This window comes from Atractosteus spatula, chromosome 4 (genome assembly GCF_055471065.1).
Source record: "Atractosteus spatula isolate fAtrSpa1 chromosome 4, fAtrSpa1.hap1, whole genome shotgun sequence".
NCBI classification, from domain to species: domain Eukaryota; kingdom Metazoa; phylum Chordata; class Actinopteri; order Semionotiformes; family Lepisosteidae; genus Atractosteus; species Atractosteus spatula.
The window spans coordinates 70,518,875-70,545,928 of record NC_142709.1 but is presented as its reverse complement, the minus strand read 5'-3'; the positions used below and the strand labels follow the sequence as shown (position 1 = coordinate 70,545,928).

Genomic DNA, 27,054 nt, shown 5'->3' with positions numbered 1-27,054 from the left:
ATTTGATCAACTTAAAAAGAAATTTGCTTAAGAATTTTAAATCTGTCTGCGTGACTGTATTGTAGCCTATCTCAATGAGCAAAACGTTACCTTGCTCTTCCAGTTTTAGCAAATGAGTTTATGTTAACACACATACGTTTACTACTTTCTTAAAATCTCAACACTTCCAACACCTACTGTGATATCCGATCTAAATTTAAGGTCTGCTTTGACAGTTTTGTTATGTGAAATATTTTTGACTTTTATTAAATTCCAAGATCCTAACTGATTTGACTTTCTCTTTGTCTCATTTAGCCAACAGCAAAAAACATAAGATGTTCTGAAGTTAATCTGTTTGGAATTTGATTTAATATAAAACCACAAACATTGACACAGGAGCCTTCTTCATTCAAAGTAATTATAAACCAGCCATTGAATTTTCTACAGAACAAAACATGTGATAAGTGTAACATAAAAAGTAATGTAAACTTGAGACCATGACAAGGTGATTTTTTTTAAAAGATATGTATACAAAGCTTTATTGTATTATGACAGTGAATAAGAATTGCATTTGTAGTAGTAAAATAAGACTGTAGTGCGGCTGACATCAAACTGATGTGTGCAATGAAAGGCCTGTGTTTTGAATCAGGTCTTGAGCCTCTGTTGTACCAAGGCTGAAGTGGGAGCAGCCCCGGCGATCAATGGTACAAATCGACGCCCTGTCTGAGGGGTCAGAGGACTGGTGTGTGGCTAGAGAGAACCGAAGGAAAACAAAACAAAAAGGAACGATACAAAATTGCTCTGTTAATTGAGCGGCATCCATCCTGGGAAAAGACCCTGCTCGGTGGCGGGACCAGACTGGACTTTCCCTATCCAGTCTGGGGCAGCAGGCAGGGAGCGCATGGCTACAAGTAGAAACTGAACACGTGAATAAGGTAAGCCTGTCCCCAGTAGAGACACAAGACAGGACGGGACAGGCTAAAAGAAAATCAAAAGAAGAAATACGGCCTCAGGCTCGGGGTACAGCCCTCTCCGGAAATGCCAGTGTACGGATCCTCCCCTTCCGGGGGGTTCAGCCCTGCTTGTCCCTTTGCGGGGATGTGCAGTACTCAATGTGCCTTTAAAGACCCTCACAGCTGCAGCTCGTCCTTGATTAGCCAGTGCAGCTGTGATTACAAAGGCGAGGTGTCACCTTTCCCCCAGGGCTCCGCCTCTTCACTGGACACGCCCCTCCTGTGTAGTGCCGCGCTGTCGGTGTGCATTCTGCATGTTCTCTCCACTTTCATGTTGAATTTCTTTTTGGGTCCTCTAGTGTTTTCCAAACCTACAGTTATGCCAGTTAGATCAGATTGATCTCCAATGTTCTGTGATGGGCTATCCATGGAGTAACAGTTGTTTGCTCACCTTCACTAACAAAACCAGCTTTCTGATAATGGATAGTTGGATACATGGATATAGATGTAATTACAGTATATAAGACATTACCATACTAATAAATCATTACAGATGCTTGTTGGGAGGTGAAAATATTGACACTCAAAAACATTATAGATTATAAATATATTATTATCACTGTCTAAAGAGACTTTAAAGGCATTTTGCCCATCAAATGCTTTTTTGTATTCTTTTCAGGTGTAATTAATATAATGTAACATTTGGGAGCAAAAATGCAGAACAACAGTCCAAAACTAGAGGCTAAAATTGCAAATATCTCTACTGCTACAGTGAACTTTCCTGGGGAGCTGATATAAGCTGGGATGAAAGTCAGCCACACTGCGCAGAATATGAGCATGCTGAATGTAATGAATTTGGCTTCATTGAAGTTATCAGGCAGCTTCCGAGCCAGAAAGGCAAATATTAAGCATACAGCAGCGAGGAATCCTATATACCCTAACACAGCACTAAATGCTTCTGTAGATCCCAGGTCACATTCTAATATGATTTTTTCCTTATAATAATTCATATTTTTCTTTGGATAAGGAGGAGATGTAGTCAGCCAAATGATACATATTAAAGCTTGAATGAATGTAAGTGAAAAAATGCTTAACCGCTGCTGTGTGGGTCCAAACCATTTCATAATGTTACTTCCTGGCAGTGTAGCCTTAAAGGCCATTAACACCACTATTGTTTTCCCCAGAACACAGGAGATGCACAGGACAAATGTGATCCCAAATGCTGTGTGGCGTAACATACAGGACCAGTCAGAGGGCTGGCCGATGAAAGTAAGTGAACAGAGGAAACACAGAGTCAATGAAAAGAGCAGAAGAAAACTCAGTTCAGAGTTATTGGCTTTAACAATGGGCGTACCTTTGTATCTAAAGAAAACAATGGCTACAATGATGGTTATTAATGTTCCAAGAATTGAAAACAATGCCAATAGTGTTCCCATTACTTCCTCATAAGAAAGGAATTCAATTTCCTTGAAGATGCACTCATCTCTCTGTTTATTCGACCAGTATTCTGGATGGCATTTCAGACAATCAACAGAATCTACAAAAAATAAAATGAGAGATTATTTCCCAAGGTTAGATACCAGCATAAAGTGCTCTCCAGATGTATTCATAGAACAAGTTAATGATTGGATAATCGGTCTTGATAAAAGCATTATACTGGAATTGTAACAAATTATTTTTATTATCATGATAAATTATAATTTGGTTTTTCACAGTGCTATTATGATCACAACTTTATTTTTTTTGTATTTTTCAAGTTGTACACATTATTCTATATAACCTTCTTGTTATATTATGTATGATTGCACCTTTGTTAAGCCAAGATAGATACAGTATATATATATATTTATAACTGAAATTCATTTGATTCAGGTTGTATTGAAGAGAAGTTATTCTATTGAAAAAAAAGCAGTAATTGGCCACTAGGTGTAACCATCATTTCAATATTATGTCAAAGTCTACTTAATTCATGAACATTTTACCTGTTGTTATGAGGTCGATAACTAACTATATGGTTTATTAGTTCAGGTGGGTAGCTGCGTCAGCATGCGTAGGCTGCAAAGGAACAAGTAATAGGTTTATTCCATGCTGAAAAAAAGAAGAAAGAGAACACAACGTTTCGGCCGTGGAGCCTTCTTCAGGTGTGAGCTTTTTTTCAGCATGGAATAAACCTATTACTTGTTCCTGTATGATTTATTTTTTAACTATAAGCATGGACTGAGTTTGTATTGATAGGGTTGGATATAGAGTGAGAGTATCAGATGTGAGACTGAGTGTGATGGATCAGGAGTGCAGGTAAACACTCCTGTTCTCTGTTTGGGGTGGTACTATGGAGGAAGTTGTTGTTTGTCTTATTTTTTTATTTTTGAGAAGCATTTAGGTCTGTTATATTTCAACCTGTGATAAAGCCTTCACATTTTCTGGGATCAATGCATTACATCAGCTGTGGAATACTTTTTCTGTGTCTGTAAGAAACAGCTTAAATTAATATTGTTTGGATCCCAGCTTTGATGTACTGTCTTTTAACTAATTATAGTTTATTCTACTTAATTTTTTATAATTTTATTCTTCTGCTGCACTTTGAGATGTAAGGCATAAAAAGATGTTTTAGAACAAGTGAAAATAAAGCATCATCAAAGCTGAAAAATATTAAGAAAAAGCACAGGCACCTTTTCATTCATTTCTAAGTGTTATTTTTTTAAAAATCAGTAATTTAGTTTAATTGTGATTGAGTCCTCTAGCATCTTAAGGTTTTGCTGAGACAGCTAGGGTCTCTCAGAGTAAAATGTTTGAGCACGTTTGTCTAATATATTTCAGGATTCATTTCCATCTAATTCCTTATTATCGTTCTGATGATTGTGGTTCTGCAGTCTGCTTAGAAAACAGCAGGCTTTGGAAAATACCTCAAAGCAGGAAATTAAAAGGCAAGTATTAACAGAACAGTCACAATACCTGTTGTGTTGCTGATTTCCCCTTCAGCACACGGTACACAGTCAAAACAGCAGACAGGCCTTCCCTTCTGAACAGCCTTCCGAGTGCCTGGAGGACAGCTCTCACTGCACACTGACACCGGCGCCTGGGGAATGAGAGGAATTAAGTCTCACTCTTATCATATTGCAATTATGTGAACTCAAATAGTTTAAAAAATAGTGCTACAAAGATTTGCAGTGTAAACATCTGATCCATTCTATTTTGCGTTTTTCATATTATAGGGAATATCGTGTTGCAGTTGCACAACTCAATTGAAGTTGTGTTGTTTGTGTGTATCAGAATCAAACTACCTAATACTATATGTAACAGGGTACCATTATATTATTGTGTTGATTTACATTCTTTTAATAATTGTATTAAATTACATTTGCCATGAAATGAGTTAATGAGGTTTGCCCTTAGAAGCACTTGTGCTCAGATAGAAAATATTTTTGTGCCTTTGTCATGAGCAAAATCTATTCAAGTTACTAAACTGATGGTGACAGAATCTAATGGTTCACCTGAAACCTTAAAGAGATTTATACTGTATGCTTATGTATAATTACCAAAAAATGTTTCAATTTAAATATCCAAAATCATTTTGATCCAACATTTTGCCTAATTGGCAGGGAAAATGCACATACAGTATGTACAGTTTAATTTTGATGTATTCCATTTAATTTTATTTCATTTCAATTTTGAAGAATTTTCTGAAACAAGAACACAGATCTGTAGTCTTTTTGATACTAAATGAAGCAACAGCAAATTGCTGTGAAACTCAGCCTTACCTTGTGTGTGTTGTGTGCCCAGACAGTACTGACATTGTTTAAGATTAACTGCTGTCCCTCTGGCAAAGAGGCATCATAGAAGCCGACAGTGACAAATTCAATCCTGCCATCTTTATTCATCTGCCAGTTTAGCAAGTCATACTTTGCTGCTGGGTCTCCATTTTCATCAAAGTAAACTTCATCGCCTTCTTTGGTTTTGAAACGAACTTTTTTCAAATGATGTAGTACCTGCAAAGTGAGAGAGCATACAGTACAAGTGGTTTTGAATAAAGAAGTCCTTTAGTCATCATTACAATCTGCTGTTTCCTGGGTCGCCTTACCTGCCATGGATCAGTCCACTTCTCGTTCACACACGTCTCATTACCAGAGTGACTGCGGTCAGGTGTGCAGTTGAAAACACCATGCAGTGCATGGGCTACAGCGTACACTCCTTTATAGACATTGCTGAAAATTTGCATTAACGATAAATCTGTGTAGGTGCTGTTGACTTCACTTAAGTCTTCTCTGCCAGTACACGATTTAGAATTTTTAACATTCTCCTGGGTAGGAAATTTACAACTGAACAATGTTTCCCAAAATTCTTTGAAAATAGTGTTTCCAGGTGAGTTTGGTGGTAAAACATTCAGCAAGAATTCTTTCAAACCTCTTACTTCAGCTTTAGCAATGGCAAATCCTATTGCCCCACTCAATACATTGTGCCCTTCTACTGAGGCAATGTAAGAGTCAGAAATCCAGCCCTCACTGCCTATCCACTGAAAGCCAGTGATGTTATGATCTGAGAGCTCTTTTAATAAAACATCCATATCCATGTGATTGAGGAAAGCTACAATTACCTTTGAAGTTGACTTCTTTACTATGTCTAAAATTCTGAGAACTTTTTCCTTTGAGTAATTTCTAAAGAATGGCTCTGAATATTCAATGCAAACACCTTCTTGTTTTGCAGCTTCCACAAATGTAGCCATCCCATTGTTGCCATAGTCATCATCACTTCTAATGGCTCCAACCCAGGTCCATCCAAAGTGCTTCACAAGCTGAGCCAGGGCTCTGCTCTGATAATAGTCACTGGGGATGGTTCTGAAGAATGAAGGGAATCTTCTCCTATTGCTTAGACATGCACAGGTCGCAAAGTGACTAATCTGTGAAAGAACGATCAAATTTAATTTAAAAATTTAATATGTAAGCTTAACAGTATAAATGAGAAACAAACTATGACATGATCAAAATCAAAATATCGAAAGAGAATTTTTTGCATTCTTACCACAGGTATGTAAAAAGGTCCCACGGATGCTGAAATCGCCATAGTCGGTGATGATGATGTTTCTCCTATTATAGCTTGAACTGCAGCTGATCTTGTGCAGGGCTTGTCAGAGGTTGTTTCTTCATAGCCATTTGCTAAAGCCATTGCTGCTCTTGTGGCCAGGCTCACTGACCCACATGAATCATAGATTCTATAACCCAGTGAAATGTTCGGGAGAATGTCTGTGCTGTTATTTATCTCCTCTATGGCAAAGATGATAGTCTGAGCATACTGAAATGACCTGAAATTTAAGCTGGAAGAAACAAAGAAAATAATTTCATGAGTGAACATGACTGGTTTCTGCTTTTAGTCAAATAAAAACCTCTTTTGCATTTATTAATGATTCGGTTTCTTCAGGTTATAAAATTATAGCATGAGTTATAAGAAATCCATTATTCTGTTTTGTTTTCTTTCATACTTGAATTTATAAAGCATTAGCGTCTTACGTTATGCATTTCAGAGGCTCTGGCACCTGTGAGAAAGTAAGCTTTGTATCATTCCAGCTGCTGTGAAATGAAAATATCCCTCCAATTATAATGTCTCCATCCTTTGACAACTGTGGATATTCAGGTTTTCCTTGTAGTCTGCATAGCTGGGCATCAGCACTTGCCATAGCAGCAATCAGCACAATTTCCAAGAGCATTGCACAGTTTCTTTTATGTCCATTCTGTTTTCTACCATATGGAGTCTTTTTATAGCAGGCTGTGTGTCACAGGTGCTCAAAGAGACATTCAGTTAATCTTGTTCTTGCTAAAGAATCAATTCTCAATGGCAAACTTAAAGAGAGCCGCAAGGGAAAGAATGAGCAGCCAGATAGCGTCCTGATCTGGGCCACTGTGGTTTTGGCTTATTTGGTGCTCTTGTCTGCACAGACGTACAGTACCTCCTCAGATCATTGGAGCTTGATCTGTAGATGCTCTACCACACTCCGCCATTTGATTGCTTCACAGTGTCATTTCATAAATGTAAATAATAGAAATTATACTACAATTAGCTGTATTTAAAAGATGTTTTGAAAAGCAGTGTATTCTTTTTAAAGGATGAACTCTATTATTGTAATAGCCTTGCTCCCTTATTTTTTAAATACAGGGTGAGTTGAAAGCTTCTGTAGAAAACATCAGCACATTTAATGGATAAGCACTGCTGATTATTGGATCCGTAAGCCTGCAGATGCTTAGAAAATCTATACATACCGAATATAGATGATAAGAAGAGATGATAGATGATATAGATGATAAGAAATTTACAGTTGTTTAAAACATAAAACATCCTGTGAAATGTTTGGTATGACAATCAAATACTAAGAACAAGGAATTGTATACATTTTTCATATTAAGTTTTAAATTGACATTTACTTATGACTTATAATTCCCAACATTCTTTTAAATATTTTTGAACTTATAATGCTTATCTCACTCCCATGTTTAAATTCCATATATTTATGAAGGGATTGTTGAGTAAGTGGAGCTGTTATTAATTTGTATTTTTTTTTAGCTAAGTCTTGTTCAGCTTTGCTGAGCAATAACATTCATAGATCGTACTGTATAAGAGAGCCTGGCAACTAGCCATGCACTAGAGTTTTCTCTTGATAAAGTTAAGAATTAATTTACAAATAACCTAAAAGAAAAAAATAACTTATCAGATTGCTACAAAGCCTGATAAAACTGCTGAAAAAGAATGCTGCATACTGTATGTGATCCTCGATTCACTGCTGAAACCTGTGATATTTCGGTGATGCATTTCCTCGACCAGAATGTTCAGTTCAATATGTGACGTGAAGGCTACAATGACTTTGGATGTGGAGTGTTTTATAATATTGACTATTCTGAGCAGTTCGTGATGGGGCTCTGTCCTATCTGTCCACTCACTTTCACCACTGACTGCCCCAACCCAGGTCCATCCAAAGTCCTTGATGAGCTGATAGCCACTGGGGATGGTGATAAAATTGTTACAGTACATTGTCAACAACACTGGTTGCACTGATTGATTTAATTTCCTATAGAAAAGAGTATTTTATTTGTTGCCTTTTAATTTTTGTCTAATTAATGTGCACTTTTGCTAAATTAAGGTTAAAAGGTATAAAGGTTTTGTTTTCTGTCGTGAGTACAGTAGGTCTTTATCCTGCAATGGTACTCTGGTTACTGTTTGTTGACATACCTAGCATTAGTTATTCATTGTAAATTTAAGTTGCTAAGACACAAAGTCTCAAAGGCATAGATTGTTAAATGGCTGCTAACATTTTGCTTTTAATGTTATGAAGACATTCAAGGAGCTGTCTGAAAGACACGTCACTTTGAATTGTCCTCTGTTAGTTTATGTTCTAACATATTAATAACACTGTGTTTCAATACAGTGCATTCAAAATATCATTGCAAAATTATTTCTTAATCTGGACAGTTGAGTTTTAGTCCTCCATACCTGTATTCCATCTGTATTTTGACTTCTGGCCTTTATAATTTTTTAGAAGAATTTGGGATTTGGGGGGTAAGAACATTTCACTTTATCTGGAATACATAGTAATGTGGGAATATTTGTCAAACTTGAATAACCGGCTCTCGTCCCAATATTTCTTGTCTATTTAAAAACAGTGTAGATTTTGAAAATTGTGCTATTGCTCCTTTGCCAGCTGAGTCATCTCTCTGTAAAAAGGCATGTCTTCTTTACAGTACAGTATGCCATTATTCCTTACCACGCAGGATCCACAGTGTCTCTTCTCATTGCATGCTGCTTTATGAACAGTAGTTCACTCACCAAAGCCACTTGTTATAAGGTGGCACTTGTTATATGTTAGATGTGCGTTAGCTGTTAGATTGCTTCATTTACTCTGTTTATCTACTGTGTATGTTTAAATCCACTTAATATGGAATATTAGTATGGAATTTTAAAACTAAAGGGAAATGTTGTACCTGTACCTATTGTAATGCAAATTTCAGCAATGTGTAATCAGAAAACAATTTAAATTTACATTTTGATTGTAAAAAATATATTTTACATACTGTACTGTAGTGGCTTTAAAGCCATACGGTCTCATAAGTAATATATATATAATGTACATACTGTACAGTAGATGGTAGCGATAGCTAAATTTAAAAAAAACAAAGTGCACATCAGTATTCCTCCTTCTTCACAAACATCTTTTGCATAAAAGTTTTTAAGTTCGTAACTTATGGCGGTTATTTTGGAAATGTTTTGATGTGTTTGTTCTAACTATATCAAGTTTAAATACTTCATACAAAGCTATAATGTTTTATCCTAAGAATACATAATAAGAACACTGTACTTGCTGTTGTAAAAAAAGTATTGATTTAATAGTTGTAGTACTGATTTAATTCCACTTAATAGGGAATATTAATATGGAATCATATAATTAAATCAATTTTGGCAGCTAAAAATATGACGTGGATATTCTGGAAACATTTTGACACTCATTTGACTGACTTTTGCTGTTCTTATTGTTGTAATAGACAATGAAATGATCATAGATTGTAATGTAAGGGGTTGTGCCCAAGTGCCCAGTTTAGCACAGCAATTTAGACAGCTGCTTGCTACTCGGAATGTGACCAGTTCAATCTCCGGACAGAATATTGCTTTGTTTTGTTATTTACATATCAGCCTATCAATGGAGTAACAGTTGTTTTCTCACCTTCACTAAGAAAACCAGCTTACTGAAAATGTATAGGTAGAAACATGGATATATACAATTACAGTATATAAGACATTACCATACTAATAAATCATTACAAATGCATGCTGGGAGGTGAAAATATTGACAATCAAAAATATTGTAACGCATACGGCCGACATTACAGGTTGTGCGAGCTGGCTTGCCAGCACAGTGACGTCACCGCCCTTCCCTGTGAATAGCAGGGACCGCAGCCGTTGGGCTGAGTGGAGATTTCCCTTTAGCTCAACTGGTTGGGTCCCTGTTGAGTGACGCCGGAGACCCGGGTTCAAGCCCCCAGAGGTGGGGGGCCGACCTAAGGCGGCAGTGACGAGGGTGCATACCCACGTGATCCCGAAAATGCTACAATATTATAGATTATAAAGATATTATGATCACTGTCTAAATAGACTTTGAAGGCATTTTGCCCATCAAATGCTTTTTTGTATTATTTTCAGGTGTAATTAATATAACATAACATTTGGGAGCAAAAATACAGAACAACAGTCCAAAACTAGAGGCTAAAATTGCAAATATCTCTACTGCTACAGTGAACTTTCCTGGGGAGCTGATATAAGCTGGAATGAAAGTCAGCCACACTGCGCAGAATATGAGCATGCTGAATGTAATGAATTTGGCTTCATTGAAGTTATCAGGCAGCTTCCGAGCCAGAAAGGCAAATATTAAGCATACAGCAGCGAGGAATCCTATATACCCTAACACAGCACTAAATGCTTCTGTAGATCCCAGGTCACATTCTAATATGATTTTTTCCTTATAATAATTCATATTTTTCTTTGGATAAGGGGGAGATGTAGTCAGCCAAATGATACATATTAAAGCTTGAATGAATGTAAATGAAAAAATGCTTAGCCGCTGCTGTGTGGGGCCAAACCATTTCATAATGTTATTGCCTGGCAGTGTAGCCCTAAAGGCCATTAACACCACTATTGTTTTCCCCAGAACACAAGAGATGCACAGGACAAATGTGATCCCAAATGCTGTGTGGCGCAACATACAGGACCAGTCAGAGGGCTGGCCAATGAAAGTAAGTGAACAGAGGAAACACAGAGTCAATGAAAAGAGCAGAAGGAAACTCAGTTCAGAGTTATTGGCTTTGACAATGGGTGTATCTTTGTATCTAAAGAAAACAATGGCTACAATGATGGTTATTAATGTTCCAAGAATTGAAAACGATGCCAATAGTGTTCCCATTACTTCCTCATAAGAAAGGAATTCAATTTCCTTGAAGATGCACTCATCTCTCTGTTTATTCGACCAGTATTCTGGGTGGCATTTCAGACAATCAACAGAATCTACAAGAAATAAAATGAGAGATTATTTCCCAAGGTTAGATACCAGCATAAAGTGCTCTCCAGATGTATTCATAGAACAAGTTTGTGATTGAATAATCGGTCTTGATAAAAACGATATTATACTGGAATTGTAACAAATTATTTTTATCATGATAAATTATAATTTGCCTTTTTACGGTGCTATTATGATCACAACTTTATTTTATTTGTAGTTTTCAAGATGTACACATTATCCTATACAACCTTATTTGTTATATTATGTAAGATTGCAACTTTGTTAAGCCAAGATATATATATATATAAAACTGAAAATCATTTGATTAAGGTTGTATTTAAGACAAGTTATTCTTTAGAAAAAAAAGCAATAATTTGAATCATGTGTAGAGCATAAAAATGTCATAGATGATGTACAGTAGTGCCCTGTGATATCGTACTAGAGGCTGCAGTAACAAGGAATTGGCCACTAGATGGAACCATCATTTTAATATAATGTCAAAGTCTAATTCATGAACATTTTTATTAATTAATTCATGAACATTTCACCTGTTGTTAAGAAGTCGATAACTAACTATATGATTTATTGTTTTATTATAAGCATGGATTGAGTTTGTATTGGTAGAGTTGGTTATAGAGAGAAAGTATCAGATGTGAGATTGAGTGTGATGGATCAGGAGTGCAGGTAAACACTCCTGTTCTCTGTTTAGGGTGGTACTATAGAGGAAATTGCTGTTTGTCTTATTTTTTTATTTTTGAGAAGCATTTAGTTCTATTTCAACCTGCAATAAAGCCTTCACATTATCTGAGTGTTGTGTTACATCAGCTGTGGAATACTTTTTCTGTGTCTGTAAGAAACAGCTTGAATAATAATTTTTTGGATCCCACCTAAAAACTTGCAAAAATATTTTTATTGTTCTGCTGCACTTTGAGATGTAAGGCATAAAACGATGCTTTAGATTAAGTGAAAATAAAGAATCATCAATGCTAAAAAATATTAATAAACAGCACAATTAACTTTAATTCATTTCTAAGTGTTATTCACAAAAATCAGTAATTTAGTTTAATTGTGATTGAGTCCTCTAGCATCTAAATGTTTTGCTGAGACAGCTAGGGTCTCCCAGAGTAAAATGTTTGTCTGGAGCACACTTGTCTAATATATTTTAGGATTCATTTCCATCTAATTCCTTATTATCGCTCTGATGATTGTGGTTTTGCAGTCTGCTAAGAAAACAGCAGGCCCCAAAACAGGAAATTAAAAGGCAAGTATTAACAGAACAGTCACAACACCTGTTGTGTTGCTGATTTCCCCTTCAGGACACAGTATGCAGTCAAAACAGCAGACAGGTCTTCCCTTCTGAACAGCCTTCCGAGTGCCTGGAGGACAGCTCTCACTGCACACTGACACCGGCGCCTGGGGAATGAGAGGAATTAAGTCTCACTCTTATCATATTGCAATTATGTGAACTCAAATAGTTTAAAAAATAGTGCTACAAAGATTTACAGTTAAACATCTGATCCGTTCTATTTTGCATTTTTCATATTTTAAGGAATATCGTGTTGCACTTGCACAACTCCATTGCAGTTGTGTTGTTTGTGTGTATCAGAATCAAACTACCTAATACTATATTTTACAAGGTACCATTATATTATTGTGTTGATTTACATTCTTTTAATAATTGTATTAAATTACATTTGCCATAAATTGAGTTAATGAGTTTTGGCCTCACAAGCACTTGTGTTCAGATAGAAAATATTTTTGTGCCTTTGTCATGAGCAAAATCTATTCAAGTTACTAAACTGATGGTGACAGAATCTAATGGTTCACCTGAAACCTTAAAGAGATGTATATTGTATGCTTATGTATAATTACCAAAAAATGTTTCAATTTAAATATCCAAAATCAAGAACACAGAACTGTAGTCTTTTTGATTCTAAATGAAGCAGCAGCAAATTGCCTTGAAACTCAGCCTTACCTTGTGTGTGTTGTGTGCCCAGACAGTGCTGACATTGTTTAAGATTAACTGCTGGCCTTCTGGCAAAGAGGCATCATAGAAGCCGACAGTGACAAATTCAATCCTGCCATCTTTATTCATCTGCCAGTTTAGCAAGTCATACTTTGCTGCTGGGTCTCCATTTTCATCAAAGTAAACTTCATCGCCTTCTTTGGTTTTGAAACGAACATTTTTCAAATGATGTAGTACCTGCAAAGTGAGAGAGCATACAGTACAAGTGGGTTTGAATAAAGAAGGCCTTTAGTCTTCTTTACGATCTGCTATTTCCTGGGTCACCTTACCTGCCATGGATCAGTCCTCTTCTCGTTCACACACGTCTCATTACCAGAGTGACTGCGGTCAGGTGTGCAGTTGAAAACACCATGCAGTGCATGGGCTACAGCGTACACTCCTTTATAGACATTGCTGAAAATTTGCATTTGAGATAAATCTGTGTAGGTGCTATTCACTTCACTTAAGTCCTCTCTGCCAGTACACGATGTAGCATTTTTAACAGTCTCCTGGGTAGGAAATTTACAACTGAACAATGTTTCCCAAAATTCTTTGAAAATAGTGTTTCCAGGTGAGTTTGGTGGTAAAACATTCAGCAAGAATTCTTTCAAACCTCTTATTTCAGCTTTAGCAATCGCAAATCCTATTGACCCACTCAATACATTGTGCCCTTCTAGTGAGGCAATGTAAGAGTCAGAAATCCAGGACTCACTGCCTATCCACTGAAAGCCAGTGATGTTATGATCTGAGAGCTCTTTTAATAAAACATCCATATCCATGTGATTGAGGAAAGCTACAATTACCTTTGAAGTTGACTTCTTTATTATATCTAAAATTCGCAGAAGTCTCTTTTTTGAATAGGTTCTAAAAAACGGCTCTGAATATTCAATGCAAACACCTTCTTGTTTTGCAGCTTCCACAAATGTAGCCATCCCATTATTGCCATAATCATCATCAGTTCTAATGGTACCGATCCAGGTCCATCCAAAGTGTTTCACAAGCTGAGCCAGGGCTCTACTTTGATAATAGTCACTTGGTATAGTTCTGAGAAATGAAGGGAATTTGTTTTTGTTGCTTAAACATGCACAGGTAGCAAAGTGACTGATCTGTGAAAGAGTGAACATATTGATCGAGAAAATGTTAAGATGTAACCATATAAATGTATAACAAATACCAACAAAATAAAAGTATTTTTTGCATTCTTACCACAGGTATGTAAAAAGGTCCCACGGATGCTGAAATCGCTATAGTCGGTGATGATGATGTTTCTCCTATTATAGCTTGAACTGCAGCTGATCTTGTGCAGGGCTTGTCAGACGCTGTTTCTTTATAGCCATTTGCTAAAGCCATTGCAGCTCTTATGGCCAGGCTCACTGAACCACATGAATCATAGATTCTATAACCCAGTGAAACATTTGGGAGAATGTCTGTGCTGTTATTTATCTCCTCTATGGCAAAGATGATAGTCTGAGCATACTGAAATGATCTGAAATTTAAACTGGAAGCAAATATATTTGTGAATGAGCAAGATAGTCTTATACATTCCTTTATATTGAGTACTCCTAAACATTCATTAATACATCAAATTTCTCTTTTCCTATTTTATTTATAATTGCAGCTTTGTTGTATATACTGAAGTCAGGAACTATAATTCTCTTTCTTTGGTTCTTTTACTCTTGAATTGTATGATGATTTAAAGGCTTCTTACTTACTTCAAGCATTTCAGAGGCTCTGGCACATATGAGAAAGTGAGGTTTGTATCACTCCAGCTGCTGTGGAATGGAAAAATCCCTCCAATTATAATGTCTCCATCCTTTGACAACTGTGGATATTCAGGTTTTCCTTGTAGTCTGCATAACAAGTCATCTGCACTTGCTAAAATAGCAATGAGCACAATTTCCAAGAGCATTGCACAGTTTCTTTTATGTCCATTCTGTTTATTACCATATGGAGTCTTTTTATAGCAGGCTGTGTGTCACAGGTGCTCAAAGAGACATTCAGTTAATCTTGTTCTTGCTAAAGAATTAATTCTCAATGGCAAACTTAAAGAGAGCCGCAAGGGAAAGAATGAACAGCCAGATAGTGTCCTGATCTGGGCCACTGTGGTTTTGGAGCTCAAATCAGTATAAATGTACAGTACCTGTACAGTACCTCCTCAGATCATTTTTTCTCAAATGATTTGTTTCTTTTTATTTCTTAAATACAGTATGTAATTTCAGATCTGGTTTTCACTGTGAAAATTATGTTTAATTTTAATTGATGAAATATATATTTTTGTGAGAGCAGTGCATTGTTTGTAACCAGGGCAACATCCTCTGCCTTGACACCAGCTCCCTGACTTTTAATGTGTTAGTTACCAGAATGCATTGAGGAAAAAAACAGCTAATGAAATTGTTGTGTAGAGCTGTTTGTCACTGGAAGATTACAACCAGTGACAGTCCTGTCCTGTCTAAGGTTTACCCTGCCTTGCACTTGTTGCTTGCCAAGCACAGTCTCCCCCACATTACTTTATTAATTATTATTAGTAGTAGAAGTAGTAGTAGAGGTAGTAGTTTTGGCTTTCTTATTATTTTTATAGTGGATTTATAAAGAAATGTTTACCGGGTTCATTGACGACTTGGTGTTGTGTTCGTGGGGTCCTCATAGCCATGCAATTACCCAGTCATACATACAGTTTGACTCTGAAACTCTCTTTTGGGCGATTTTGTGTATTTAGAAACATTTTTCAACAGTCCTTTTTTTCTGATTAGTTTTTATTTATCATGCAATAAAACGCTCAAATAAATTATATAATTACATTGCAAATTATGGGAGCTGCACATTACACAGTTGTTACAATTTGGGATATTTAAGGTGACCCAAGTGACCTTAGTATTCTCAGATGCGACAGTCTTGACTCTTGTGGCCCGGTGGGCTGACTTCGTAGTTCCTTGGAATTAAGGCTGGAGAGTCTCTGTGGCTCTTCAATGGGCTGGGCTTGCACTTGGCTTTGCTCCAGCTAATGGACAGGTTAATGAGGAAAAGCGGACGGTATGCCAATAAATTGTTGTCCTTCTTGTTCACCACTGGGTTGTTGTCATAGTGAAGGGAAACTGGAATTTGTTGTTCTAAAATAAAAAAAAACACAAAGGGAAAGAAGAAAGTGTGCAGTATGTAGGCAAAAGTTCAGAATATGTGTCTTTATGGGGAGGAACAGGTGAAGTCTGTACAGTACGTCAGCTTTAGTGCCACAGCACTGGATTTTGTCTTAGTTTCTGGGAGACCCCCAGCAGCACAGGCAGTGGTGCACTAAAGCACTTAAAGAGCTAGAAGAAGCATTGGTTATGTATACATAAAAATGAATGTTTAGTTTAGTTTAGAGTTAAATTCTGCAGGTTTTTATAAATAATTTGGATAACTGCAATGTATGTGTTAGTTCTTTGTGAGTGGTATACTAGTGATCAACAAAAGACGTTCAGTTCAGAACTCACTTGCAATAACAACAAAATACACTCTGCTGACCAAGGCCACAACAATTCAAACTATTTAATGAAATGTACAGTGAAAGTAATAAATGGGGGAAAAAAATTTGTGTTCCATCAAAGTGACTTTGAAGGCATTTTCCCCATTAGATATTTTTTTGTATTTTTCTCGGGCTTTAGTAAGAGAATATAACATTTTGGCATATAAATACATATAAGTAAGCCAAAACTTGATGCTAAAATAGCAAATATTTCCACTGCATCTGTGAATTTTCCAGGGGAGCTGATATAAGCTGGAATGAATGTTGTCCAGACTGCACAGAATATGAGCATGCTGAATGTAATGAATTTGGCTTCATTGAAGTTATCAGGTAGATTCCGAGCCAGGAAAGCGAGCACAAAGCACATGGCAGAGAGGAATCCTATATACCCTAACACAGCACAAAATCCTGCTAGTGATCCTATATCACACTCCAGAATGACTTTTTCTTTGTAGTATTTTGTATTCTTGTAAGGAAAGGGAGGTGATATTGTCAACCAAAGAGTACATATCAAGACCTGTATGAGTGTGAAACCAAGAACACTTAACCTCTGCTGTGTGGGGCCAAACCATTTCATAATGTTATTGCCTGGCAGTGTAGCCCTAAAGGCCATTAACACCACTATTGTTTTCCCCAGAACACAAGAGATGCACAGGACAAATGTGATCCCAAATGCTGTGTGACGCAACATACAGGACCAGTCAGAGGGCTGCCCAATGAAAGTAAGTGAACAGAGGAAACACAGAGTCAATGAAAAGAGCAGAAGGAAACTCAGTTCAGAGTTATTGGCTTTAACAATGGGAGTATTTCTGTACCGAAAGAAAACAATGGTAATAGAACAGGTTATGGTAGCTCCAAGTAAGGAGAAAAACACCAGCACTTTTCCCATTATTTCTTCATATGAAAGGAATTCAGTTTCCTTTAAGATGCATTCATCTCTCTGACTGTTTGGCCAGTACTCCAGTGGGCATTTTACACAGTCAATTGAGTCTGCAGGACAAAAAGAAGATTAATTTATTATTCTATCCTTTACTGAAGAATATCCTTTAACCTTTCTTTTACCTATTTGTTTCAACATTTTTTTCAGACTAAATATGGACACACATATATAAAGATTAATTAAGACCAACATTTAAGGTTCAGCAATAATTAATTTCAGGACCCAGACAGTTATTATCAACCATATTTCCACATCCATTTTTGTGCTTGTCTGCATCTTGTATTGTACTTATTGGGACAGCATTGACTAGATACTGTATAGACAATAATATTCACAAAATAACATAGATAATTAGTAATTTGATTATATATTTTATAGATGGGTAAATAATAAACATATGTTTATATACTGTGCATGTATGTCACCAAAAAATGATTGAAGTTAATTCTACACTAAAAACATAATAGAATAGAATAACAGAATAGATCACATTTAAAGTTTTTTTTTTGCATTTTCAGTGTGGAATGAATGACCTCTTTGTTCCCATGTAGCCTGCATCCTGACACATCTGCCAACTGTAACCTCTTTGAAACATACAGTATACCTGTAGTGTTGCTGATCTCTCCTTCAGCACACGGTACACAGTCAAAGCAGCAGACAGGCCTTCCCTTCTGAACAGCCTTCCGAGTGCCTGGAGCACAGCTCTCACTGCACACTGACACAGGAGCCTTTAAAACAGCAGAAACATGATTGTTTTGTAAGAAAATAATAATGTAATGGCAGATATATTTTAGTTATTTCACAAAAAAACAGTAAATTATTTTAAAAATTGACTAGTAATTATGTTTATTTTATATATATATATTAATTTAAATTCACTTGTGGAATTTATAGACCCCAGACAAAGATGTTTTTCTTCCACACATATGGACATATGGATCTTTTTTCTCTTTTTAGAGTTAAGGATGTAAAGAGCCAGCTAATATGAACCTCTTTTATATGAACATACAGTACTGTACATCCATCTGTTTTCATTTGAGGAGGCTCTTCATTAAACTGTGCAGTAACAGCCAAAAGTGACACAAATTGAGGGATAAATTGCGATGGAGAACCAGAAAAGGGGAAAGCTAACTTCCTTCACCTCTTAGTCTAACAGAGGTTTGCAGTGAGCTGCAGTTTAAGCAGGGTACATCTTTAATAAGGTATCGGTCATCGCAGGGCACGCCTGCCCACATGCACTCACACACATACTGTACTGTAGACATGCTTTCTACAGGTGAAGGTAACAAGAGCACCTCGTGAAAACCCACATGGCCAACACACCAGGAGGGGCTGCAGGCTGGAAATCAAGCCCAGCACCCAGGAACTGTGAAGCAGCTGAGCTAACTGCCATGCCACTAAGATGCCCCATGTGAATATCACTTGTTTTAACTTTTGTTTTAACTTTTTTATACTGGACTGCTGACTTACAGTATACATTGGCCTTTTAATCCAGATTTGAACTTTACCTGGTCCTCATTCTGTGTCCAGACAATGTGTGCACCGGTGAGTTCAAGCTGTGAATCTTCTGGTAGAGACGCATCATAGTGACCGACTGTGACAAACTCCGTCTTGCCTTCTTCATTTAGCTGCCAGTTTACTAACTCATATTTTGCTGCAGGGTCCCCATTTTCATCAAAGTATACTGTCTCACCAGTTTTAGTAGTGAAATTAACTTTCCTCAAATAATCGAATACCTAAAAAGTGAATAAATAAGTTAATCAATGAAGTAGATTTTGATATAATAGACTTCGTAAAGATTTACACACAAACGTGAGGATGCAGATCTTTTAGTATTAAGTGGCTTACCTGCCATGGTTCAGTCTTCCTTGTGTTCACACATGTCTTATTTTGATTTTGGTTACTTGTACAGCTATATACCATATGCAGTGCATTGGCTATGGCATACACTGCCTTGTAAACATTATTGGAGATTTGTAATTCTGACACATCAGTGTACTGGTTATTTATTACACTTAAGTCCTCATTTCCTGTACACGCAAAGGGGATTTCAGTATTTTGGGGGGATGAGAATGTACAGCTGAATACAGTTTCCCAGAGCTCCCTGTACAGATTATCGGCAGTCGATGGACGGACTTTCAGCAAAAAGTCTTTTAACCCTTGTATTACAGCATTACTGATTGCAAATCCTATGGATCCCCGCAAGACATTGCGCCCTTCTCTTGAGGCAAAATGTGAATCGGCAATCCATGATTCACTGCCAATCCACTGCAAGCCTGTGACATTCTGTAGGGATAATTCTTTCAATAAGACATCCATGTCTAAGTGAGAGATGAAAGCTACAATAACTTTAGAGGTTGACTTCTTAATGATGTCCACAATTCTCTGAATCTTCTTCACAGGGTTAGTTCGAAAGAAAGACTCAGAATATTCAATGCAAACACCTTCTCTCTGGGCAGCATCCACAAAGTTTGCCATCCCATTATTACCATAGTCATTATCGCTGTAGAGAGTCCCAATCCAGGTCCATCCAAAGTGCTTCACAAGCTTAGCCAGAGCTCTGCTCTGATAAAAGTCACTTGGAATTGTTCTGAGAAAGGAAGGGAATTTTTGTTTGTCACTAAGACAAGCACAGGTAGCAAAGTGGCTGATCTAAAACAAGAGGGAAAATAAGATTTGGTTAATATACCTGCAAACATATCTGGCATTTTTTCAGAATGCTGTACTTCTGCGGAAAAGTTAGCTTATCAGTGTTTTTTTTTTTAATCAGTGTGCATTTTTTTAAATATTTCATATACTTACCACTGGTATGTGAAAAGGTCCAATCGATGTTGAAATAGCAATAGTTGGTGTGGATGAAGTCTCTCCTATTATAGCCTGAACCGTAGATGGTCTGGTGCAGGCTGTGTCAGAGACTGTTTCTTCTGGCCCATTTGCTAAAGCCATTGCTGCTCTTATAGCCAAAGTTATAGAGCTACAGGAATCATAGATCTTATAACCCAGTGAAACATCAGGAAGAATTTCTGTGCTGTTGTTTATCTCCTCTATAGCAAAAATCATAGTCTGGGCATATTGATATGCTCTGAAATTTAAACTTGAACAAACATGTTAAAATCCAATTATTATTATATTGTTATTGTTATTATTATTATTAAGTGGCATGTGTATTGTTATAATTTACTCTTATTATATTTTTATCCTACATTTAAACAAGTGTGTATGTATACAGATAAATCAAAAGTCATTATTTAGTCTGTTTTAACACTGATCAGTAACTTACATTATATTAAAGCTGTAAGCTATTTTTAATTTAGTGTCTTTTAACTATAAGTAATCTGCATTGTAAAATTACCTTTTGCATTTCAATGGTTCAGGCATGTTGGAAAAAGTGAGTTTTGTCTCATTCCAGCTGCTGTGAAACGAAAAAATGCCTCCGATTATGATGTCTCCATCCTTTGAAAGCTGTGAATATTCAGGGTATCCTTGCAGCATGCATGGAAGGTCTTCTGCACTTGTTAAAAGAGCTAGGAAAAATATGTCTATCAGTATCATTGCAATAAAATCCAGTTCTAAATAGTAAAGGTTGTTCTCTTATATACTATGGCTGGTGGCACGTGTGTTTAATTCTCTGAAAACGAGTTTGTGTTCTCATCAGCACATTAATCCTCAAAGGTACAATAAGGACTCACTGAGCCTGAGGATAAAAAGCAATATAACTATAATCATGTTAGATGCAATCATGTTACCGGATCCATTGTGACTAGAGTTAATTTATTTCATTATCTGGCAGTAGCATATTTTTAGCTTTATTCAGATTAGACAAAAAAAGTGATAGTTCTACTACTCGGTACTTACTAACTGCAAGGAAATTTAATTAACGAGAATGTAAACTAGTACACAGAACTGATTACAGTGATTACTTTTGCTGATCTCATTTACACAGCTGAGCTAATCAGCATAAAGCAAGGATGATGGCTACGTATTAATCAATTCACTTAATACTAATTAATACTGTCTTTTGTATGTTGCAGTGTTCAGTAATAATATTCCAAAACTGAGTCAGATCAAAAGTTGTAAAAGCTTGTTCTACAGGGGAAACTCTTCTTTTTGTGTTTGTCTTACTCCAGTCATTAGATTTGAAAATGTTCCTCATTTAAAGCGCAGCTACATGTAGAACTGGTGTCAACATTAAATGGTTCTTGTAACCCAAACCCTATATTGGCCTGAAGGGGAAGCTCATTTCAATAACATTTTTATAGTATTTTTCAGCTGATTGAAAATGTGACTAAAGAAGTCACGTTACAGAAGAAGATACATTTCCAAAAGCATATTTCACTTTTCTTGATCCATATTCTTTGGCTTGAGGAACATTTTTAATCTGATGACTAAAGGGCTTCAGAGACAGTTTATGGGATTGTTCTGTTGAAACCCCAGGTAGGGTTAGGGTTACTATTCCCACACCATTTAGACATGTTTTAAGTTAAGTGCTGTTTTGGGGGTCCCAAGGAAACTTTAGGACAAGTGATAATTTGCTCCTATCTGCAACTTTTTTTTCTGATACTTTTGGCTGCTTACAGTATATTGCAGCATTCAGTAACTGTATTCAAAAACTGAGTCAGATCAAAAGTTGTGAGAAAACCTGTTCTACTTGGGAAATTCTCAAACTGTTTTTAATTTGATGTTCACTTAAATGTATAACTGGAGTCAACATTTAATGGTTCTTGTAACCCACACCCAACTATGACCAGAAATAAACGTTCATTTCAATACCATTTTTACAGCAGTTTTCCGCTGATTGAAAAAGTGCTTGAAGCAGACACAGCATGAAAGAAGACACACTCCCAAGAGTGATTTTCAATGGTTATTATTGTTTTAGACACATATTTTTTGGTTTAGGAACATTTTCAAATTTGATGACTGAAGGATTTAATGGACAGATTGCAGGATTGCAGTGTTGAAAGCCAGGCTAGGGTTAGGGTTAGCATTCCCACACAACTTAGACATTTTTAACTCTCATTGTTGTTCTTGGGATCCCAAGGGAACTTTAGGATGAGTGATAATTTGCTCCTATCTGAACCTTTTTTTTCGGAGACTTTTGGCTGCTCATATTGTACGATATATCGATAAGTAACTGTAACCAGAAACTGACTCAGATCAAAAGTTGTGAGAAAACCTGTAGTACTTGGGAAATGTTCTTACTTTTGTCATTTAATGTGCAACTAGATGTATAACTGGAGACACCATTTATTGGTTCTTGTAACCCAAACCCTACTCTTGCCTGAAACTTATCTCAATAGCATTTTTAATGCAGTTTTCAGCAGACCGAAAAAGTGCCAAAAGCAGACACTTTATGAACGAAGATACATTCCCCAGAATGGTTTTTAATGTTTTTGAACATTTTAGACTCAGATTTATTGGTTTGAGGAACCTTTTTAAATCTGATGACTGGAGAGTTTCAGGGATATAATGTACTGAAGGATTGCAGTGTTGAAAGCCCAGCTAGGGTTAGGGTTAGCAGTCAAACACTAATTAGACATTGTTTATGCTCATTGCTGGATTTTGGGTCCCAAGGGACCTTTAGGACTAGTCATAATTTGCTCTTATCTGTAACTTTTTTTTCAGACACTTTTGGCTGCTTTTAGTACATTCTTTGTTAATAATGTGTTAAGTTGGATAATACTGCACACAGGAACTGTAGGAATGCATTCAGATTCTGTATGACATTTTTATTTCAAAAGCAGAATGTTATGACGTCACACTCCATAAGTCCACATTCTAGAACACATTCTAACACATAACACAAAATAAATCATAATAAAATAGTTATAAGTTTAATGATTAATTTAATAGTTACTTTTAAAAGTTAAGTTAAAGTTAAAAATATATACAGTAATGCTTATATTTGTTTTGTTGTTATTTATCCAGTTAGAAGATTAATTTTTGGGACTGCAATTAAACATTGAACATTGTACAGACTGCCATTAATTTGTTGTATAGTAGCAAATGCTATCAATTTTATAGGATTTTATATGCATAATCTCGTCACTGCCAAACCTTACAGTTAGAGATATAAATAAATATATTGCTCATCTAATTTGCATAGCTATGCTCATCAGCATAACGCAGGGACTGGCTACACATTAATCAATTTCCTTAATAAAAATTAATATATTCTCTGCCAGTGATGTGTGAAATTGCAAAATATTGCCCATAGGAACACAACACTTGACTTTTTTTTTGACAAGACATATGAAGCAAGGAATCTGTACTGATTACATTTTTGCTGGGCCATTAAAAATGTTCTTTCTATGAAGTAAAAGAAATATGACAATAAAGACCTTAAATATACTGGAACAGGGCTGAAGTATATGAGCATGTGCAAAAAAAAATAGATTGGGAGAGGCGTAAAGATAACTGTTCAGTAAACAAATCAGTTCCGTTATATTAACTGAGAAATATCATTTTCTCAGAGACCACTGTTGTCCTGTAGCAATGCCTTTGCCTGTATAATCACAGATGGGTTATTGACCATTTGAACTCTTGCATTTAAAGCAGCCAGTCAGCTCTCTTCTACATGCTTTTAGGAGCCCAGAGGACACTGATTTACTTGGGGAAGATGCACACAAACTCCATACAGACAAGTGCTCCAGTCCAAATTTTATTTCAAGGATCTTGCAGATTTGAGTAAGCAGCACTGGCTACACACCACTTTATTAACATTCAGTTTATAAAGTAATAGTACAGTCTTAAGGCTGCAGTAATACAAGTTTTATAAAAAGTGATAATAAAAAAGCAGATCCTGAAATATTTATGCACTGTTTTTTTCTAAGCATTAGTACAACAAGCTTTAAAAAACACTATAAATTGTTAAACAAAGCTCAGTAAATAGAAAAAAAAATGTTGAATCAAATGCCAACAAAAATATAATGCAACATGTTTCCTGTAGGTTGAGATGAGCTTTTACAAAACTCACAAGGACAATTCAAGATCTTGGTATAATCAAAGCTGATCATTTGCTAGATTATTATTTGGTACTCAGTACTACACACTGTGCCTTTTCTTGTAATATCTGTGTCATTCACATTTTAACTACACAAATGCAGAAAGAATACAGAAGACCTTATTCTGATAATTCACTGTACTGTATATGGAAAAATTCTCATCTTGGCACAATACAAAAAAACAAAAAAAACAGAATGATATAATCAAATAAACTAAAAAAATAAGCTATTGAATGTGTTTTGCAAGCACGACTATGTAAGTGGGTGAGACCATGTGCCCAACAGCTCTTAGCTCTCAGTTTTGAGATCCCAGACTTTCTGGGATGCCCTCTGTGCAGTTTGGATATTCTCTCTGTGTCTGTGTGGGTTGTCTCTGGAGGCACCAGTTCATTTTAGTGTTCCTAGGACTTACTAACTGCCACTAAATTGCACTGTGTGTGCACCCTGCAGTGGACTGGCATCACAGCCGCTGCGCAGTCCCACCTTGCTCACTTACAAAGAAGAAACATTTGGGCCTTCCTAATGGCTCATCTAGTAAGGCTGGTTGTCCCATCATGAAGTGAGTTCTGTGATTGCAGAATCTTTGCATTGCAGTTCTGTGATTGGAGGCTGCTTCATGTCAATGGCTAACTGAAACAGAGATTTCCCAACCTGTGTTCAGCCAGTTGTGCACTGCTGAGGGTAATAATTAATAATTGCTTGCACTTACAGTTGTAGCGGCGAGGCTTAATAATAAGGCAGAATTAAGTGTTTCTGAGCTTCCCAAATGAGGCCCCATTTCTCTGTTCATCTCTGTGGTGCAGCCACAGAGAAACTATTCATGCAAGATGATTTAAGGTTTCCTAGGACAGCTCCCAAAGGGGGATGCACTTAGCTAAGTCTGGCTATCATGATCAATGGTCATCCACTGGCGCCTATCAGTCTAGGGAGTGCCGGATGGACATCTGGACTGCATTACTAAGTGTCAGGACTAAGTGACTCATATCTCACCTTGATCAACCAATCAGGGACTGGTAGGGCTGAGTAACCCACGTGGGACTCTGATGCCCATGGAACTTTCAGCCAATCAACGAGCTGAAGTTCCTCCAGGTAAAAACAGGCAACACAGAGAGCCTGAGAGATTCAACAAGATTCAGATTCAACAAGATTCAGATTCGGGAGATTCAGTAAGATTCTGGAGAGGATTCTGTGGACTGTTCTAAAGGGAATTCAAAGGAGAATTCCAGGGCAGGACGGCCCAGGAGCAGAAGGCTCCCAAGGGCAGGACATTCTCGCAGCGCGCCTCCTGACCATCCCGAGACTCAGCCCGGACAACCACGGAACGGCCAGTGTGTCCGAGTGCCAGAACTTTCCTTTGTTCTAAGAGTCTAGAGTGGAGGTTGCCAGAGAGTAACCAGCAGCAGGCCTCGTGGACAGGTCAGAACTGTGGACAGCTGAATCACTATTCAGAACTAGCTCTTCATCAGGAACGAACCGGTCCTCTTCCTGACTTGCTGGGATCCACAGTCATCTTTTCTCCTGTGCACAAACTTTGCTAGTTAAAGCCAACACTAACTAGCCGGTCAGTGAGCATCAGCAGCGCACCGTCGCAAGCCGCACAGCACAGCCTGGCACGGAGCCAGAGAGCGCGGATTGGACAGCAACAAGCCTGCAGCTGATTGTTTGTGCCTGCAGGAGATCTGAATCCCCAGAAATTGGATGAGTATTCAACTTCAATGCATTACAGCTCGAGAATTCAATTGTTATCCCAACCAGTTGATATCAATTTAATTCCTAAGAGTTATGTACTTGTTTTGAGTATCTAATGTAGAAGTTGTAACCAAGTTCACTTTACGAAACGGTCTTAATGAATGATATACTGAACGTATGTCCTCTTGATGTGTAACACTTCGTAACTGATTGAATATATACCTTTTGTATTCTGATAACCCTCACGATAAGATCTGTTAGGTTAAGGCATATTCTATGTATTAATAAATTTATCCTCGTGTATTAGTACCTGTGTGTGCGCGTTGTTTGAGTTATGTCGCGTGGTTGGATTCTAAAGCCATCAAAAGAATCAACTTTGTGATTTACTGCTACAATTAATAATTGTCTCAGTAAATGCCCAAACCCTACAGAACTGGTGCCTTCAGAGAGCCACTATGATTACATATTTGGCGTCCCTGAACGGCTATGAAACACTACATTTATGGCGTCCCTGGGTGGGCGTGGCAAGACTGAAATGAATCAACCAAGCGGAATAATTCATATAAAACGCCGCGGGTTTCATACACGACAATACAGTGTGCTGAAAGCCGAAAGAAAAAAAGTTCCCCTTGCTCTTTAAGCAGTGCTTGATTGTTTTGTGATCTTTTGCAATCTACCGGGTTGATTGCATACTTGATCTTGTGGTTTTCTGTGGTAAAACTGTGATTTCGTACTTAAAAGTAATACTCTTTAAGTTTAACGATGGTTGCTAAAAGGTCTGAATTCGAGTCGCTATTAAGCACTCTCTCTAGCAGCGACAAGTCTGACCACGATCTCCGTCATATCTCCGTCAGCGGAGAAGCTAGGAGAATAAATCTCCATTCTCTGAGAGAGCTAGCGAAGGACATAGAGAGATTTGACCCCGCAGTGTCAGAGAATAATATCGAGAGTTATATTC

General features: G+C 37.0%; 3 protein-coding genes across 4 annotated transcripts; all 3 read right to left on the bottom strand.

The window, feature by feature from the left end:
* Positions 1 to 1,555: 1,555 nt before the first annotated feature.
* LOC148837083 (extracellular calcium-sensing receptor-like) lies at positions 1,556 to 6,621 on the bottom strand. The gene is made up of 6 exons (XM_088914039.1): positions 6,434 to 6,621; positions 5,949 to 6,240; positions 5,011 to 5,826; positions 4,691 to 4,918; positions 3,885 to 4,008; positions 1,556 to 2,469 (listed from the first exon to the last, which is right to left on the bottom strand). The coding sequence occupies exons 1-6, from the start codon at positions 6,598 to 6,600 to the stop codon at positions 1,556 to 1,558; spliced, it is 2,541 nt and encodes an 846-aa protein (XP_088770165.1). The 5' UTR covers positions 6,601 to 6,621.
* Positions 6,622 to 10,050: 3,429 nt separating this feature from the next.
* Positions 10,051 to 14,873, bottom strand: LOC148837082 (extracellular calcium-sensing receptor-like). Its single transcript, XM_088914262.1, has 6 exons — positions 14,677 to 14,873; positions 14,171 to 14,462; positions 13,255 to 14,070; positions 12,935 to 13,162; positions 12,249 to 12,372; positions 10,051 to 10,964 (listed from the first exon to the last, which is right to left on the bottom strand). The coding sequence occupies exons 1-6, from the start codon at positions 14,871 to 14,873 to the stop codon at positions 10,051 to 10,053; spliced, it is 2,571 nt and encodes an 856-aa protein (XP_088770388.1).
* A 1,669-nt stretch (positions 14,874 to 16,542) lies between these two features.
* On the bottom strand, positions 16,543 to 20,889 carry LOC148837081 (extracellular calcium-sensing receptor-like). 2 transcript variants are annotated; one of them, XM_088913981.1, is made up of 6 exons: positions 20,759 to 20,889; positions 20,209 to 20,500; positions 19,255 to 20,058; positions 18,915 to 19,142; positions 18,011 to 18,134; positions 16,543 to 17,456 (listed from the first exon to the last, which is right to left on the bottom strand). In XM_088913981.1, exons 1-6 carry the CDS (start codon positions 20,782 to 20,784, stop codon positions 16,543 to 16,545), a joined length of 2,388 nt encoding a protein of 795 aa, XP_088770107.1. In that variant the 5' UTR covers positions 20,785 to 20,889. The 2 variants fall into 2 exon arrangements, with proteins under 2 accessions (XP_088770107.1, XP_088770108.1); XM_088913982.1 differs by lacking the exon at positions 20,759 to 20,889 and adding an exon at positions 19,229 to 19,249 and having other exon boundaries at positions 19,285 to 20,058; positions 20,209 to 20,490.
* Between the last annotated feature and the right edge of the window lie 6,165 nt (positions 20,890 to 27,054).